Source organism: Eublepharis macularius, chromosome 15 (assembly GCF_028583425.1).
Source record: "Eublepharis macularius isolate TG4126 chromosome 15, MPM_Emac_v1.0, whole genome shotgun sequence".
Taxonomy (NCBI): Eukaryota; Metazoa; Chordata; class Lepidosauria; order Squamata; family Eublepharidae; genus Eublepharis; species Eublepharis macularius.
This window is the reverse complement of record NC_072804.1, coordinates 23154984-23170049: the sequence shown is the minus strand read 5'-3', so window position 1 is coordinate 23170049 and position 15066 is coordinate 23154984. Positions and strand designations below refer to the sequence as shown.

The 15066-nt window shown below is 44.6% G+C and overlaps 1 protein-coding gene across 2 annotated transcripts in view; it reads left to right on the top strand.

Moving 5' to 3' along the window:
* Window positions 1–15066, top strand: part of JAKMIP1 (janus kinase and microtubule interacting protein 1) — an 88721-nt gene that overhangs the window by 24481 nt on the left and 49174 nt on the right. For both annotated transcript variants that reach the window (XM_054999276.1, XM_054999277.1), the window contains 2 exons: window positions 2371–2511; window positions 4442–4501. In XM_054999276.1, the coding sequence (XP_054855251.1) occupies window positions 2371–2511; window positions 4442–4501 (201 nt within the window). The remainder of the gene's footprint in view (window positions 1–2370; window positions 2512–4441; window positions 4502–15066) is intronic.

The following is a 15066-nucleotide window of genomic DNA, read 5'->3' as shown; positions in this document are numbered from 1 at the left end:
TCTGTGCCAGAATGGGCATAAACCTGGGCGATACCCTGGGTAGATTTGAAATAGGCAGTGAGGAAGACAGTAGCTGAGTTTTACTGAACATAAAAGTAACAGAAGGAAAAGCCGGAAAATGAAGGTAGATTGAAAGATTAATAAAATGTGCTAAATTTGGGTAATACTGAGCTTTGAGTAACTAGATGTCCTGTAACACACAGGCCTTTGCAGCGCAAGCAAAAACAAGTAAATCAGAAGATTCCTAGTGGACTCTGTCCCAGTTATACTTAATGTGTCCTCCTTCGAGTATTCCAGATTTGGAACCCGTCCTTGGAGTTTGTGGTGATCATATAGTGTCCCCAGAGAGAGAGAGAGGGGGGGGGGTCTTGGTCGAAGGGTAAAGACCGAGGCTCCTCTCTCAGAGCAACAGTTGCGCTTTAAAGGAAAGGAGAAGAAAGTCATTACAGACACTGGAGGAGGGGCAGAGAACTACTCTGTATTGGAAAATTTTATATTTAGGTTTCTTGGTTTGAAACTATAGTTATGTGAAACCTTTATAGTAACACAGCAGAGTTATTTAGGCAGAAGCGTTTAAACCCTTAAAACGTGCATTAATTAGTCCTCAGGCAAAATCATAGAAAGATACAACTTAAAGTTTTATTGAAGTAGATTCCTTCCATATCAATATTTTGTAGTAAAAGGGAAAGAGCCTAATCTAAAGAGTTACATTCCCTAATTCTAAGCCACACCCTGACAACTAGGCAGTGAGGTTGAAAATGTGGATCTGTGGATGAGGCCTTCATGGCGGAGCATGGAGGATTACATCCTTCTCCTTGGAAAGCCACAAGGCAAGAGAGAGATTCTCCCAAGAGGCATAGAGACAAGGAGGAGGGGTCAGGAGGCGTCCCCACCTTAGACAAAAGAGTGGCAGATTGCTAGAGCTACGTATATGTTCAGAGAGACATGCAGCGCCCCCCAATGTCCAAGGCATGCTGAGTCACCTATTCCAACACTTTTAACTGCTTGGGGACTGACTGGTCATCCGCAAATGACCTCCTGCCCACCCCTGCTGTAGGCTGCTGACTCTGCACATCCTTACCTGCTCCAAAGCTATTTGTACAACTGGGTCTTCTCCCATGGTCCTTCATCTGGAAACCTTGGTTCAAGGGCCTTAGAATACACATGTACAAGCTAGGTAAGCCACAAGTAGTTGATTGGCTGACTTGAAAATCTCCTGGTCCCAACACTTGGTCCGCTAGACCACAATGACTGGAGTCATTGTCCATTTGTCTATTTGTTTGTTTATTACAGTTCTAAGACTAGCATACAGATCAATCAGAAAGAAAATACAACTTAAAAGAAGAGATCAATTATAACAACTTTTGAGATGCAAATCCCATAGCTCCAAAGTTGTCATCATGTTGATATCTGTGCCAAAAGGTGACAAGAAAAGGAGGGGGGCAGGCCCAGTAACACGAATATGGTTGAACGTCTGAGCGGCACTGCTTGGGATGGCGCTCTGTGTGTGTTTGGTTTTTCTCTGTTGTAGCTCAGGGGTGAATTTCAGCTGGATAGAAAAAAAGTGAAGGCTGTTCCTCAGCTGCCTTGCTATCCCATTTTTTCTAGGCCGGAACAGTCTTCTCTCTCTTGATACATTTTGCCGCTTGAGGCCACCTTCTGCTGCCAGAGTGTTGGCTCAACTAATCCTTTTTGTCTGTTTTCTCTCCCTCCTCCTATGCTCTTTAAAAACCAAAAACAATGGCTGCAGTTGCTTAGGCAACCAAAATGTCAGCCAAACTGTTGTGAGAGGAATGAAGCTTCTGTGTGTAGGGGAAGCCCTATAGGGCATGTAGGGGTTGCCTCAGTGTTTATAAACAGAATGAGGTGCTTCAGCTGCCAGCTGGGTGCAACAGAGAGAAGGCAGTGTTGGAGGGAACAGGCAGGTAAGTAGGACAGGTGGTGTCTAGCCTTCCAAATCTCTTGCCCTGAGGTAACTACCACCATTAATAAATAATAATAATAATAATTAATCATAACAACAACTTTTGATTTATATACCACCCTTCAGGACAACTTAATGCCCACTCAGAGCAGTTTACAAAGTATGTCATTATTATCCCCACAACAAAACACCCTGTGAGGTGGGTGGGGCTGAGAGAGCTCCAGAGAGCCATGACTAGCCGAAGGTCACCCAGCTGGCTTCAAATGGACGAGTGGGGAATCAAACCCAGCTCTCCGGATTAGAGTCCCGCACTCGTAAGCATTATACCAAAATGGCTGTCATAGCCCTTGGCCTCATAGTAGGACCAGCCTTGGGAATAATGAATGTTTGCAATAAGAAGATATGTAATATCTGAATGTGTTAATGAAATGCCTTTTTTTTTGTAGAAAGAGAAGTTGTCTGCCCAGCCCACTCTGAGAAGACACACTTCGTTGAATGATCTCAGCAGCTCACAAGAAGAACAAGAAGTTGAATTCCTTAAACTACAAGTTCTGGAGCAACGACGTGTTATTGATGATCTCGCAGTGGTAATACAACTGTGTTTCTTGAGCATGTAGTCTTTGCCCTCTTTCCTTCATTAGCCAGACATGGTCACTGGATCCAAATACACGCATTTTGATGCTCCTGAGTTCTCTTACGGATGAATGTTAGCCAGGCAGCCGAAGGCTTTGTCCTCCTGCTGCCAAAGAGATGATGTTGGTCAGGGAAAGCATAACCCCTTCACCCGTGAGCTGCAGCAGTGGATGGAACAGGAGTGGCCACCTTGCCACTCACATGTGCTGCTGTCTCTCTTTTTCCTTTATGCATCTTCGTGTCCTAAAGTGCTGGTACAGAGAGTTCACAGAATTTTTTTTAAGAAAAGGAATAGTAGTATAATACAAAATGGGGAGTATTGTTTGTGGGTGTGTTGGCTTGAACATCACTTTTTTTTTTAAGGTCGGGAGAATGCTTCGCTATTTATGGGTTAGAGTAACGAAGTGCTCAAAAGAATTACAAAAAGAAATCAAGTTCTTAGAAAAGGTCACTGGCATAAGGAAGGGAGGAAATTATTAATTTGAACTGCTAGCTGTGTAGGGCGAGGCCGGATGAATGGAAGGACAAGGGACAACATGTTGATTCTTAGTGCTGAGAAAAGAAAGTTTCCCCATAATGGAAGGATTGCTTTGAGGACTTGTGTCTGCATCCTGTTTAATTGCAAGGTAACACAGCTGAGCAGTTACTAGGTACAACCTTTAAAATCTGGGATGAACCTGCAAAGCATATAGCTCACGCGGCCAGATGTGACCCTTCCCCAGGGGAAATTCCAAACACCGACAGCCTTTCCAACCTCTTTATTTGTTTATGTATTAATGGACTTCATTTCTACCCTACTTTTTGCCCCAAAGGGGACACCGATTGGCTTACCACATTCTTCTCTCTTCCATTTTATCCTCACAACAACCCTGTGAGGGAGTTCAGGCTGAGAGTTTGTAACTGGCCTGAGATCATCCAGCAAGCTTCCATGGTCCTAGATCCTAGTCCAATGCCTTAACTGCTACTCCACACTAAATTTTACTTTTTAAAAACCACCACCCTTTGGGTTGGATTTCTGAAACAAATAGTGTCTCCCTCATATTCTGGCATGTTTGTGAGACCATTGAAGGCCTGCTCAATCCCATTAGAAATGTGCTTGAGTATGAAGCTGCCTGTAGCCCTTTTTTTGCTCTGCTCCTTGCCTCCTAGGATAGAAAGATGTATGGTGGGTTGGCCTCACTTTTTCCAAGCTGTTGCAGCCAGCCTTGCGGCACAGTCTGCCCTTTATGCATGTGTGTGTGCAGTGTAGGGACACGTTCACACCCCCAGCACTGGTACACATCAGTCTTGTCTGCTTTATACCACCAAACTCATTAAGGAATAGAGAGTAAAGGACCAGAAACTGAACAAAAGGAGATGCTAAAGGAGGGAGTGAGCTACAAATTGAGATGCAGGCTGGTTTGTAGAAAGAACAACAGGGAGGTTGTAGTGGGTTCAGGGACAAAGCCGAAAAGCTTACCTTTCAAAAATTAAGGAAGAAAAGGTTTCTTTGAGCCAAGCTACAAGTGAGGAATGACACTTGCCTGGCAAGTGAACAGACTCACATGTATTCCTCCCTGTTCACTTGCACTCCACTTGCATTCCAGTGATCGAGTGGAGAGCAAGTGAACAGGGAGAAATACATGTGAGGGCCAAGCTACAAGTGATGAATGACACTTGAACGGCAAGTGTATTTCTCCCTGTTCACTTGCCCTCCACTCAATCCACTTGCCGTTCAAGTGTCATTCGTCACTTGTAGCTTGGCCCTGAGTCTGTTCACTTGCCAGGCAAGTGTCATTCCTCACTTGTAGCTTGGCCCTTAGTTTCCCTAGCTTAAGATCCTTCACCTGTGCATGTCATTCTGAAAATTGTGAGCAGATTTTAATATGAAATCTCTTTGTCTAGGAACGGGAGCAGTTGTTACGGTCTAAGAAACCAAAAAGGAAAAGTCTGAAGCTTCCCAAAGTGAGTAAAGTTTCTCTCCATCTTGAATAATGTTTGTCCTGTGCTCTTCAATCAGGCTCTGTCAGGTTTCTTCCAAAGTAGTGCCCTTGGTCCTGGGCTGGTACATCTTGGGACATAGACTAGAGCAGGGGCACGGAGCTGGCACCTGGGACACAGGGCTTGCACCGGGTGGACCAGTCAGTCCACAAGGCTGTCCTTCCAGCATCAGCCTGAATTGACTGGGAGGTAATTCGGCCCAGCTGCACTGCCAGCAGGTGCTGGAGCTCCTGAGGTTGCACTGTGATCTGGCCAGGATCCTGCAAGGAAGTACCGTCCTCAGTGCTCTGCTGTAGCTCTGTAGTGGGGTTACATACAGCAAATCTGGCACATCACCTCCTCTGTGCTACCTTGGCCTGGGTCTTTTGCTGACGCCATTCCTGCAGAGTGGGAAATGGTCGGGGGGGCGGACTACAGGTTCAGGTTTGAATCCTGCCTGGCAGAGGCTTGGAGGCTCAGGAACTGTGGGCAATGTTTCATTTGCAGCCACTGGCATACGTGGCACAGTGCCAGTGGGTGCCTCTGCAGTGCTGGGTTCTCCCTAGTCCCTCTGGACCTCCTCAGCCACTACCCTGGGTCTCCTGGAGCTGTGAAGGGATAGCCACCCTGGTCCCCTTAATTCTGAGTGCTGATCACAATCACACCAACAACCTTTTTGTTTATGAGGCTGAAAGCTTTACCTTGTCCTAAGGCCTTGAATTTCCAGTCTCTGGATTCGTTCTGTGGTGTATCCATGCCCAAGACATGAATTCCAGACTCAGCTTAATTAAAATTATATTTATTAGCTTAATGAGTGTTTGCAGAAGCATAAAGCACTCTCATGCAGACAACAGACATAAAACAAAGAAGCCTTACTGTTGCTACATAAAATATGCCTATCTAGAACTTAAAGAGCTTGCTACCTAAATATCTCTGCTTGACATCCATCCGTTACTCATCTTACCCATCTGTTAAAATGTGTGCCTCCTCCCATGCCTGGTTGGTCTGGCATAGGGACATGCTGAGGAGAACAGAATAGAGAAGGGAGCTGGGTGAGCTGAGAAGCCATCTTTTCTAGGACTCAGTCCATCACCTGGCAACTCAAGAGCCAATCAGGGCCAAGCTGTTGATTAGCATTTAAGTGTGTGAAAATCTAGTGAACGTGGAGCTTCTCTGAGAACAGCCTCCCGAGGTCAAACACTGGGGAATGCAGAGACTGCTCTGCAGGTGTTAGTAATCAGCCCATCCAGCACATATCTGCCCTAGTCCAGAATCCCAGCAGCACTTAAAACTCAACCTGAGTTCAGCCATTTTGACCAAGACCTCAGCTTTGGGCTGACCACTTCTTTACAAGCTTCTCCCCTAAGGACATCGTCAGAGTGAATGAGTTGATTGGAGGGGGTCATGACAGTATCGGCTTTTCCTTATTAAGATACAATCTTGTAAAGTAAATGTAGGCATTATAGTTTAAAAGTTTAGCTGTTGGACTGATTTTTTTGTGGCGGCTTCAGATGTGCGGACGTTTGGGCCATTTGTTTGCATTATCACACTGGATGCCGTCACGGTGGCGCTTTTCTATCACATTCTGTTTTGTTTGATTAAATTGGCTAAAGAAGAACTTTAGAGCCAGGAATGCATGTACTTTTTATTTTTCCCAATAAGAATTTTATTGTTTCCTGCTTAGGATAATAAATGTAACAACAAACAAACCCCATGTAACCCTACCGTCCGTCCTCCCACCATCACAGCCCATCAGCAAGAGAAGAAAACAAGAACGTTAGAAGAACCCTGCTGCTTCAGACCAGCACTCTGAGCCAAGCTACAAGTGACGAATGACACTTGCCTGGCAAGTGAACAGACTCACGTGTATTCCTCCCTCTTCACTTGCTCTCCACTTGAACAGACTCACGTGTATTCCTCCCTGTTCACTTGCCATTCACATGCACAAGTGGAGCTCAAGTGCATGGAAAGTGAACAGGGAGAAATACACGTGAGTCTGTTCACTTGCCAGGCAAGTGTGATTCGTCACTTGTAGCTTGGCCCAGAGTGACAGACTAGACAGAGAGCCAAGCTATAAGTGACAAATGACACTTGAACAGCAAGTGAACAGACTCACGTGTATTCCTCCCTGTTCACAAGTGGAGCACAAGTGAACAGGGAGGAATATAACTTAGGGACAAGCTACAAGTGGCGAATGACACTTGAATGGCAAGTGGAGCGCAAGTGGAGGGCAAGTGAACAGGGAGAAATACACTTGCCGTTCAAGTGTCATTCATTACTTGTAGCTTGGCTCTCTCTCTTTCAGTAGCCAGCGAGTTGCCCTAGAGAGCCAGCAACAGAGCTTTGAGGCCGAGGCCTTCCCTTGAAGTTGCCCCTTGGCACTGGTGTTCAGAGGTTTACTGCCACTGGGTTTGGAGGTTCCCTTTAGTCACAGCTAGTGGCTGCTGATAGACCTTTCCTCTGTGAATCTGTCTAACCCCCTTTTAAAGCTGTCTCTGCCTGTGGCCATCACTACATCCTCTGGCAGTGAATCCCACATCTCAATCACTCATTGTATAAAGAGGTATTTCCTTTTGTCTGTCCTGAATGTATTACTCATCAGCTTCATTGGATGCCCTCTAGTATTTTGGGAGAGAGACAAAAAGTTCTCTGTCTACTCTCACTACGCTGTGCATAATTTTATAAACCTCTGCCACGTCCCCCCTTAGTTGTCTCTTTTCAAAACTGAAAAGTCCCAGGCTCTTCAAGCTGTTCCTCACGGGAACTGTGCTCCAACCTCTTATCTTGCTTGCCTTTTCCATGCCTTTTCCCAGCTCTACAGCATCCTGTTTGAGATCTGGTGACTAGAAGTGCACACAAGAAAGTAAGAGAAAGGAAAAGTGAAGGAAAAAGAAAGAGCCGCCCACACAGGTAGCTGAGAGTAGAGATTTAAAGAGGGAAAAAAAGGAAGGGTGAGAATTGTGGGGGTTGAAAGGCAGCAATATGTATCCAACTAAACAAGGAGCAGAGAAGCTGATGCAAGAAATCTTGCCTGATGGAGGTGACGATCTCAGGAGCTTTTCATCTGTCGAATGCAGTTCTCTCCCTTAAAAGGATGCATGAAAATGTTTCTTGTGCCGTGAAGAATGTGAATGATGCTGGGGAGGTAAAGGTTTGGATGTGATTGTCTGTGACTGATAGAGGGGTTCGAGTGAGTAATATCAGATTTTAAAACATCTATTTATTTTACTATCACAGAATGACCATATTCATTTAAGGTACATTCTGTATGTGAAACATTGATTGCCCAAATCAAATACTACCCAGAGCAGAAGTGAGAAGGAAAGAGAAGCAAACATGTTGGCCTGGGATACAGATAGCTGCAACTTTTCAAGTACTTAAAAGGTTTGTAAGCTCAGACCTGGATAGCTCAAGTGAGCCTGAAGATCTCAGAAGCTAAGCAGGGTCGGGCTTGGTTAGTACTTGGATGGGAGATATCCAGTGAAGACCAGGGTTGCTGAGGCAGGCAATAGCAAACCACCTCTGTTAGTCGCTTGCCATGAAAACCCCACCAGGGGTCGCCATAAGTCAACTATGACTTGAGGGCACCACACACACATAAGGTTTGTACGAGCTGTAAGGTTTGTAAGACCCCAGTATATTAATACCATTCCAGCTGATGGCAGTTGACTAGGAAGAAAGGAACCCAAGACAGAAGTCAGCATAGGTAAATGAATGCTCTCCATCTCCAAGTAATAGGGAGCAGGCTTGCAACTCTTGCACATTAGTCGAATTACCTAGTTTCCTGGATCCTTGCATGAAATATCCATCAACACCTTAAAGATAAGCCAGCCCCCACCTCTTTCCAAGAATGAGATTTGGGAAGGGTAGAACAGCAACATTTGAGTCCGGTAGTACCTCTAACTGCCTTGGGAAGGGGGGAGGGTAACTACTGGGAGTGCTGGTGGTCCTAGAAACCTGAAGAGCACTCTTAATAAAAAAGCAAGTTTAAAAAAAAAATTTCAAGAAACCTCAAAAAACTATAATCCAGTGAGATGGTGTGGATTTTGCCCATTGTTGTAGGGACACATGAAGTTGGAGAATAGTAAAGAGTCCAGTAGCATCTGATGAAGAGAGCTGTGGTTCTCGAAAGCTTATGCTACAATAAAGTTGGTTAATCTTAAAGGTGCTACTGAACTCTACTATTTTGCAACTACAGACTAACACGGCTAACTCCTCTGGATGTATGAAGTTGGAGGAAACTTAACGCTTCCCTCCTCTGCCCGCTTACTTGAGACAAAATTCTTCTGAACATGGTAGGACCTGCTTCCGAAGAGATGCACATTGAATCAGACTGCAGCCTGCTTGCACATTGATTTGCTCCATATCCCCAGAGAGTAATAGCCCACAGCCTTTCTTTTCGGAGTAGGCTAGCCTCAGGGTTTGGGGGCAGCTTGGACACTGAAGGAGTTGGGCCCAGCTTCATGAAGCACACACTGCTTGGGATCCAGGATTAATTTTGTCTCTTACAGCTTTTTTGTGGTCACCTCACCTGTTCAGTCCCCTTGACTTTCTAAACATCTTCATTCTTTGATTCCACTCTCTTTCATCAATGTTGTGGCTGTTTTCTTTAGAAAATGACTCTTGTGATAGCTAAGCGTAACCCTCAGAGTCCCGAGGGCCGGGTTTCAACCCCCAGAGCAATGTTCACATATTCAAAATACAAATCCAATTTATTTAAATACAACAGAACACAACTATGAAAACGTTCCCAAAGTTATCAACACTGGCTCACCAACCAGTGACTCCAGAGCACTCACAATCCACCTTGTAGCAAGCACAGACAGAACTGTGGGTTTGGCCAGAGGCTATGAGCGGAACTACAAGTGACAAAAGGCACAGTTTGGACACTTGTCAGCTTCCCTCAAGTTTTGATGGGAAATGTAGGCGTCCTGGTCTTGCAGCTTGGCCCTCTGACTGCTGTCCAATGGACTTTTCAACTGTCACTTGTCCAACATTCCGCCAAGCTGCCTACATTTCCCATCAAAACTTGAGGGAAGCTGACAAGTGTCCAACTTGTGTCAGGCATCACTTATAGTTTGGCCCTCAGTGTCACCAGGGGACCTTCTGGGTTTGGCCATAAGCAGCTTAGAAACTCTTAGAAATGAGGTTCCCCATGGGTGTGTGGTTGCTCCACTGGCTCACCAGTTGAAGAGCAGGCTGGAAGGTCCTGGTTTGCCAGTGGGGGACAGTGCTGAATGATGGTTTAGGATCAGCTTCAGAAGTAGAAGGAGGATCACAGTGCAGGGGGGAAGCATCAAGCAAGAGCCTCAATGCTCAAGTTAGGGTGCATGCTCGAATGCCCACAGCAAGAGTCTGGAGGGGAAGATGAACTCTGCTGCCTGTTCCTCGGTCAGTAAAGCATTTTCTCTGCAATGCATCTTTTCTCTGTGGTGTTGGTGAGCAGGCCCCGGCCACACTGCAGTTGGAAAGAAGAACTACAGCCAGGATGCCTAGCCTGACTTCAGTACAGCAGTGCTTCCTCCTGAGATGATAGAACTGATTTGAAAGAGTCTTAGCGCAGTGTAGAAACACGGCATCAGATCATGTCAACAGAAAGCTTGCTTTGGAATTTGCCACTGCTAAGGACAGGGTATTTGGCAGCAGGGAGTCGCGCTCAATAAAAATTCTGGTTTGGAAGAAAAGTTTTGAAAACATTACTCTTTTCGAAGCAAGAAGGAATTTTCACCACAGGTCGTGTTAGCCAGAAATCCTGAGGTGTGTGGTGTTTGTTTTGCCTTGTGTGTGACTTGGCTTTTTCAGTTGAGTTATCCTGCACATACATGCTCTGGGTCCCTTTTGTGGCGCCACTGTTCTCTGCTTAGTACATAGCATACTCTGGATTGTTACGGTGCGGGGTCAGTGGGGGAACTAGATGGGTTTCCATGGTGCCAGGTAACTGTTGCTACCCTGACTTTCCTTAGGAGCACCATTAATTGCCATGGGGTTTTGAGGAGAGTCGTGTGCTGCTTCCAATTAACTCTCATTTCCAGGAGCAGTGCTGAGGATGGAGGGACTCAATATACAGTGTAGCTATGGAAGGCATGCAGTTGTGGGCAGATGGTTAAAAGTCGTGTCTTTCTTTTGAGGACCATTTTGCTTCCTGTGTTCCTAGATGTTTTTGAGACAAAATAATACTTAGCAGCCTTGTGAATTCTGGCAGATGACGTGGCTGAGAACTCTCGCTAAGGTTTCTTTGGAACTTGGTGAGCTTTGGGGACTCCTTTCTGCTCAGTGATCGGAAGAGCTTTTACAGTGTTTCTGATGAGAATAGAAAGTGGTCAGCCTTGGCATTATTAGCATGGAATATTTCATTCTTGTCGTATATTTCTCTTTTTTCATCTGTCTATGTGCTCTGGTATGCCTATATTTTTCTGGCTGTCAAGAAATGACTTATAAGCATGAAGGTAAGAGCTCTAGCTATTGGTACATGTTCTTGTGATGTTCAGTTCTGCTTTGTGGATTGGTCTGTCTTTCTTTCCTTGTGCTGGTTAATGGAATGTAAAGAAGAGATGGTTTTCTATCCACTTCAGTTCCTTGTTTTCAAGTTATGGTGAAAATGGCATCCTGTTCTAAATTGTTTGTGAAGCCCTAGAAAGGACGTGGCCCTTTGCTGGAATATATTCATCGTAGGCTGAAATTTGTAAGTCTATCATTGTTTGGTTATAAAATAACCAATAAAATAAAACGTCAGTTGCTGATATCAAAATATTGGGGCCTGTAAAATGGAGATGTTCTGCTGAGCTTTTGGCTGAGGACCAGTGGGTATCCCCCCTCTTCCACCTAAGACCACCACTTTTTCAGGGACTGCCCTCAGCCATGTGCTGTGCCCATATGTATGCCTATATACGGACTCCCGACTGTTTATTTAAGTAGTGTATAAGGCGCCTGGACTATTCTAATGACTTACTGATTTTATAGTTTTTATGATTTATTTATTGTATTTTATGGATGTTGTCAGCCGCCCTGAGCCCATTCATGGGGAGAGTGGGGTATAAATCAAATCAAATAAATAAATATAGATGATCACTTCTGACTCAAGAAACAAAAGAATAGCCTAAAAGAAACAAGCTTAAAAAAAAAAATAAAAACCATTCGGTAAGATTCCTCTCTTCAGTTCTTGCTTATGTCTTCATGGATGAGGTATAATCCTGATGCGATCAGGTGCCCATGTCTTGATTCCAACAAAGTGGTTTGTAGCCCATGCCAGGTTCTGGTGCTAGTGGGGGGTTCCAAGGATCCATTGTTAAAGCAGAAAAGGCAATCAGTCACTTTAAATAGTTGAAATGGTGGCATTTAGAAGTGCATATATATTGCACATATTTTTTCCAATCTGTAGTGAAAATGTAGATTTAGAGTAAGATGAATACCACTGAATCATTACTGATAATGAGCGGCTATCCACATAAGCAAAAATAGGTGTATGTGCATGCACAAATGCCCTAAAGTACCAGAATTCAAAAAATGTGCATCCTTTGCTGCTTTTCTGCTTATGATAAATACTGAGCAGATGCGTTGGAAGTACATAGCAGGTGTTGTGTAAATCCCATGGTACCCCTTCCTTGTAATAATTGCTAATTTTCCTTTAAGGATTTCTCTTATTGAGTGGATGCTTGTACCAGAACAACTGTTATGAGACATGTTATTTTCCATGCTTTGAGGAAATTCATTAAAAACCACAAGAATCACGGGCAAGTAATTAGTGATGTAGTGAGGTCCAGAAAATACAGAGCATGCCTCTGTGTGTGTGAGAGAGAGAGAGAGAGACGGAGGGGGTTCTCTACTTTTCTTTTCTTTGCCCTTTCTTCTTTCCCCTCGCATTTCTCTCAACTGCCAGTGCTGTTTTCAACACCACCTCTCTGGAAAGCAGTGTCTGCTAAGGAATCAGGTCCCGTCTCACTTCTTGAGGTTAAGGCTCTGTGACCATTACATTTGTTAACAGGTTTGTCTGTACAGCTCATAAGCTTTTAGGCAAGACAAAATTTTGTACAAAGTTTTAAAATAAAGTGCAATAGAATCAGTCTAAACAATTTAAAACTAATAGAATCAATGGCAAAATCAAATGATTAAAAGAAACTGGAATGAGTTAAAAAGAGAGTAATCAAAGAAAATTACCTTAGATTAAATCCAGGTTGGTGATCAACCTTTATTTAAGTAAGTATTACAGAGTCTCAGAGCTGCAGATATATATAATAATAATAATAACATTCGATTTATATACCGCCCTTCAGGACAACTTAATGCCCACTCAGAGCGGTTTACAAAGTGTTATTATTACCCCACAACAATCACCCTGTGAGGTGGGTGGGGCTAAGAGAGCTCAAGAGAACTGTGACTCGCCCAAGGTCACCCAGCTGGCTTTGTGGAGGAGTGGGGAATCAAACCCGGCTCTCCAGATTAGAGTCCCGTGCTCTTAACCACTACACCAAACTGTCATGACCAGAAAGAAAAGTTAGGAAGATGATAGTCCACTAGGGCAACTCGGAGAAGAAACTAAAAAGGGAGTAAACACAGATACCCTTGACTATGTATAGATGGATTTACGTATGGCTCATTCTATTTATTTATTTTACTTATTTACCAGACTTTTCCCTCACCTTTCTGCCCTTACAGGGCCACCAAGGTGCCTAACGAATTAAAACATACTAATTAGAATTTCATCTTAAAAGCCAGTAAAATCAACACATAAAAACATCAATAAAACAATGTAAAACCCAAACTTAAATATATAGGAAGGATAAAAACAACAGTTAAAATATTGGGGAAGGAAGAGGGATCACTGAGGGAATGCCAAAGAAGTCTTCACAAACTGGCAGAAGAGGGCAACAGAAGGGGACAGTCAAATCTCCCTGAGGAGACAGCTCCCGAGTTTGGTGCCATTACTAAGAAGGCCCTATCCCAGATTGCCACCCACCTCATCTCAGTAGGTGGAGACACATGAAGCAGGGCCTCCACAGATGAACTCAGTGGTCAGGTTGGTTCATAAGGGAACAGGCTGTCTTTCAGGTATGTTGGTCCTAGATCATATTGTGCTTTAAAAGTCAGTACTAGCACCTTGAATTGTTCCCAGAAATAGATTGGGAGCCCGTGTAGATGAGCCCAGACTGAAATGATGTTTTCCTTGTGATCCATTCCAGTTCAACATCTTGGCTGCAGCATTCTGCACCAGTTGATGTTTCCAAACACTTTTCAAGGGTAGCCCCCATAAAGCGCATTGCAGCAATCTAATCTAGATGTAACCAGGGCATGTGCTATAGTGGTCAGATCTTTTCTACCCAAGAAAGCCCGCTTCTGGCTAACCCGTGGAAGCTGGTGAAAGGCACCCCTGGTCAATGTGCTACCTTGCTTATCCAGCAGTAGCCCTGTGTCCAAGAGCACCTTTGAACTATGGACCTGTTCCTTCAACATCATCCAGAACAGGTGACACCTTAAATCTTGAGCCATACCTTCCGCTCACTAGTCACACTTCTGTCTTGTTGGGATTAAGCTTCAGTTTATTAGCCCGCATCCATTCCAAAACTGCTTCCAGGCGCTGGTTCAGGGTTTCTGCAGCCTCCTCTGATCAGCTGGAAGTGCAAAATAGAGCTGAGTGTCATCTGCATATTGGTGACAACCCAGCTCAAATTTCTGGATGACCTCTCCCAGCGATTTCATGTAGCTGTTAAAAAGCATAGGAGACAAGATTGAACCTTGCAGAAGCCCACAGGCCAAGGGGCTGAGCAGGAGTCCCCCAGCATCACCTTCTGAAACCTACCCTCTAGGTGGGACTGGAACCATCACAGAATGGTGCCTCCCAATCCCAGCCCAGAAAGCTGGTCCAGAAGGACACCATGATCGATGGCATCAAAAGCTGCTGAGAGGTCTAGGAGAATCAACAGACTCACACTCCCTCTGTCCATCTCCCAGCTCAGGTCATCCACCAGAGTGACCAATGCTGTTTCAGTCCCATACCCAGGCCTAATACCAGATTGGAAAGAGTCTAAGAGCCAAAACACACGAGAAGAAATACCCAGGTTCAGCACGTGTTCTCTTACCTCAAGGTTTGCCGGGATCTGTAGGCGTCCTGGAAGCTTAAAGTTTAGCATTTACAGAGCAGCAGGAAGGGAAATACAGGCGCCTGTATTTCCCTTCCCCTTCCTGCTGCTCTGTAAATGCTAAACTTTAAGCTGCCAAGACACCTACACTTCACAACAAACCTTGAGGTAAGAGAACAAGTTTAGCATTTACAGAGCAGCAGGAAGGGGAAGGGAAATTCAGGCGCCTGTATTTCCCTTCCTGCTGCTCTGTAAATGCTAAACTTTAAGCTTCCAGGACGCCTACAGATCCCGGCAAACCTTGAGGTAAGAGAACACGTGCTGAATCTAGGTATTTCTTCTCGTGTGTTTTGGCTCTAAACAATTTGCCTCATCCAGGAAAGCTTGAAGTTGTCCAGCCACCTCCCTTTCCATCCCCTTGCTCAACAATGGGACATTTGAGATTGGTTGACAGTTATTAAGATTTCTTGTTTCCAG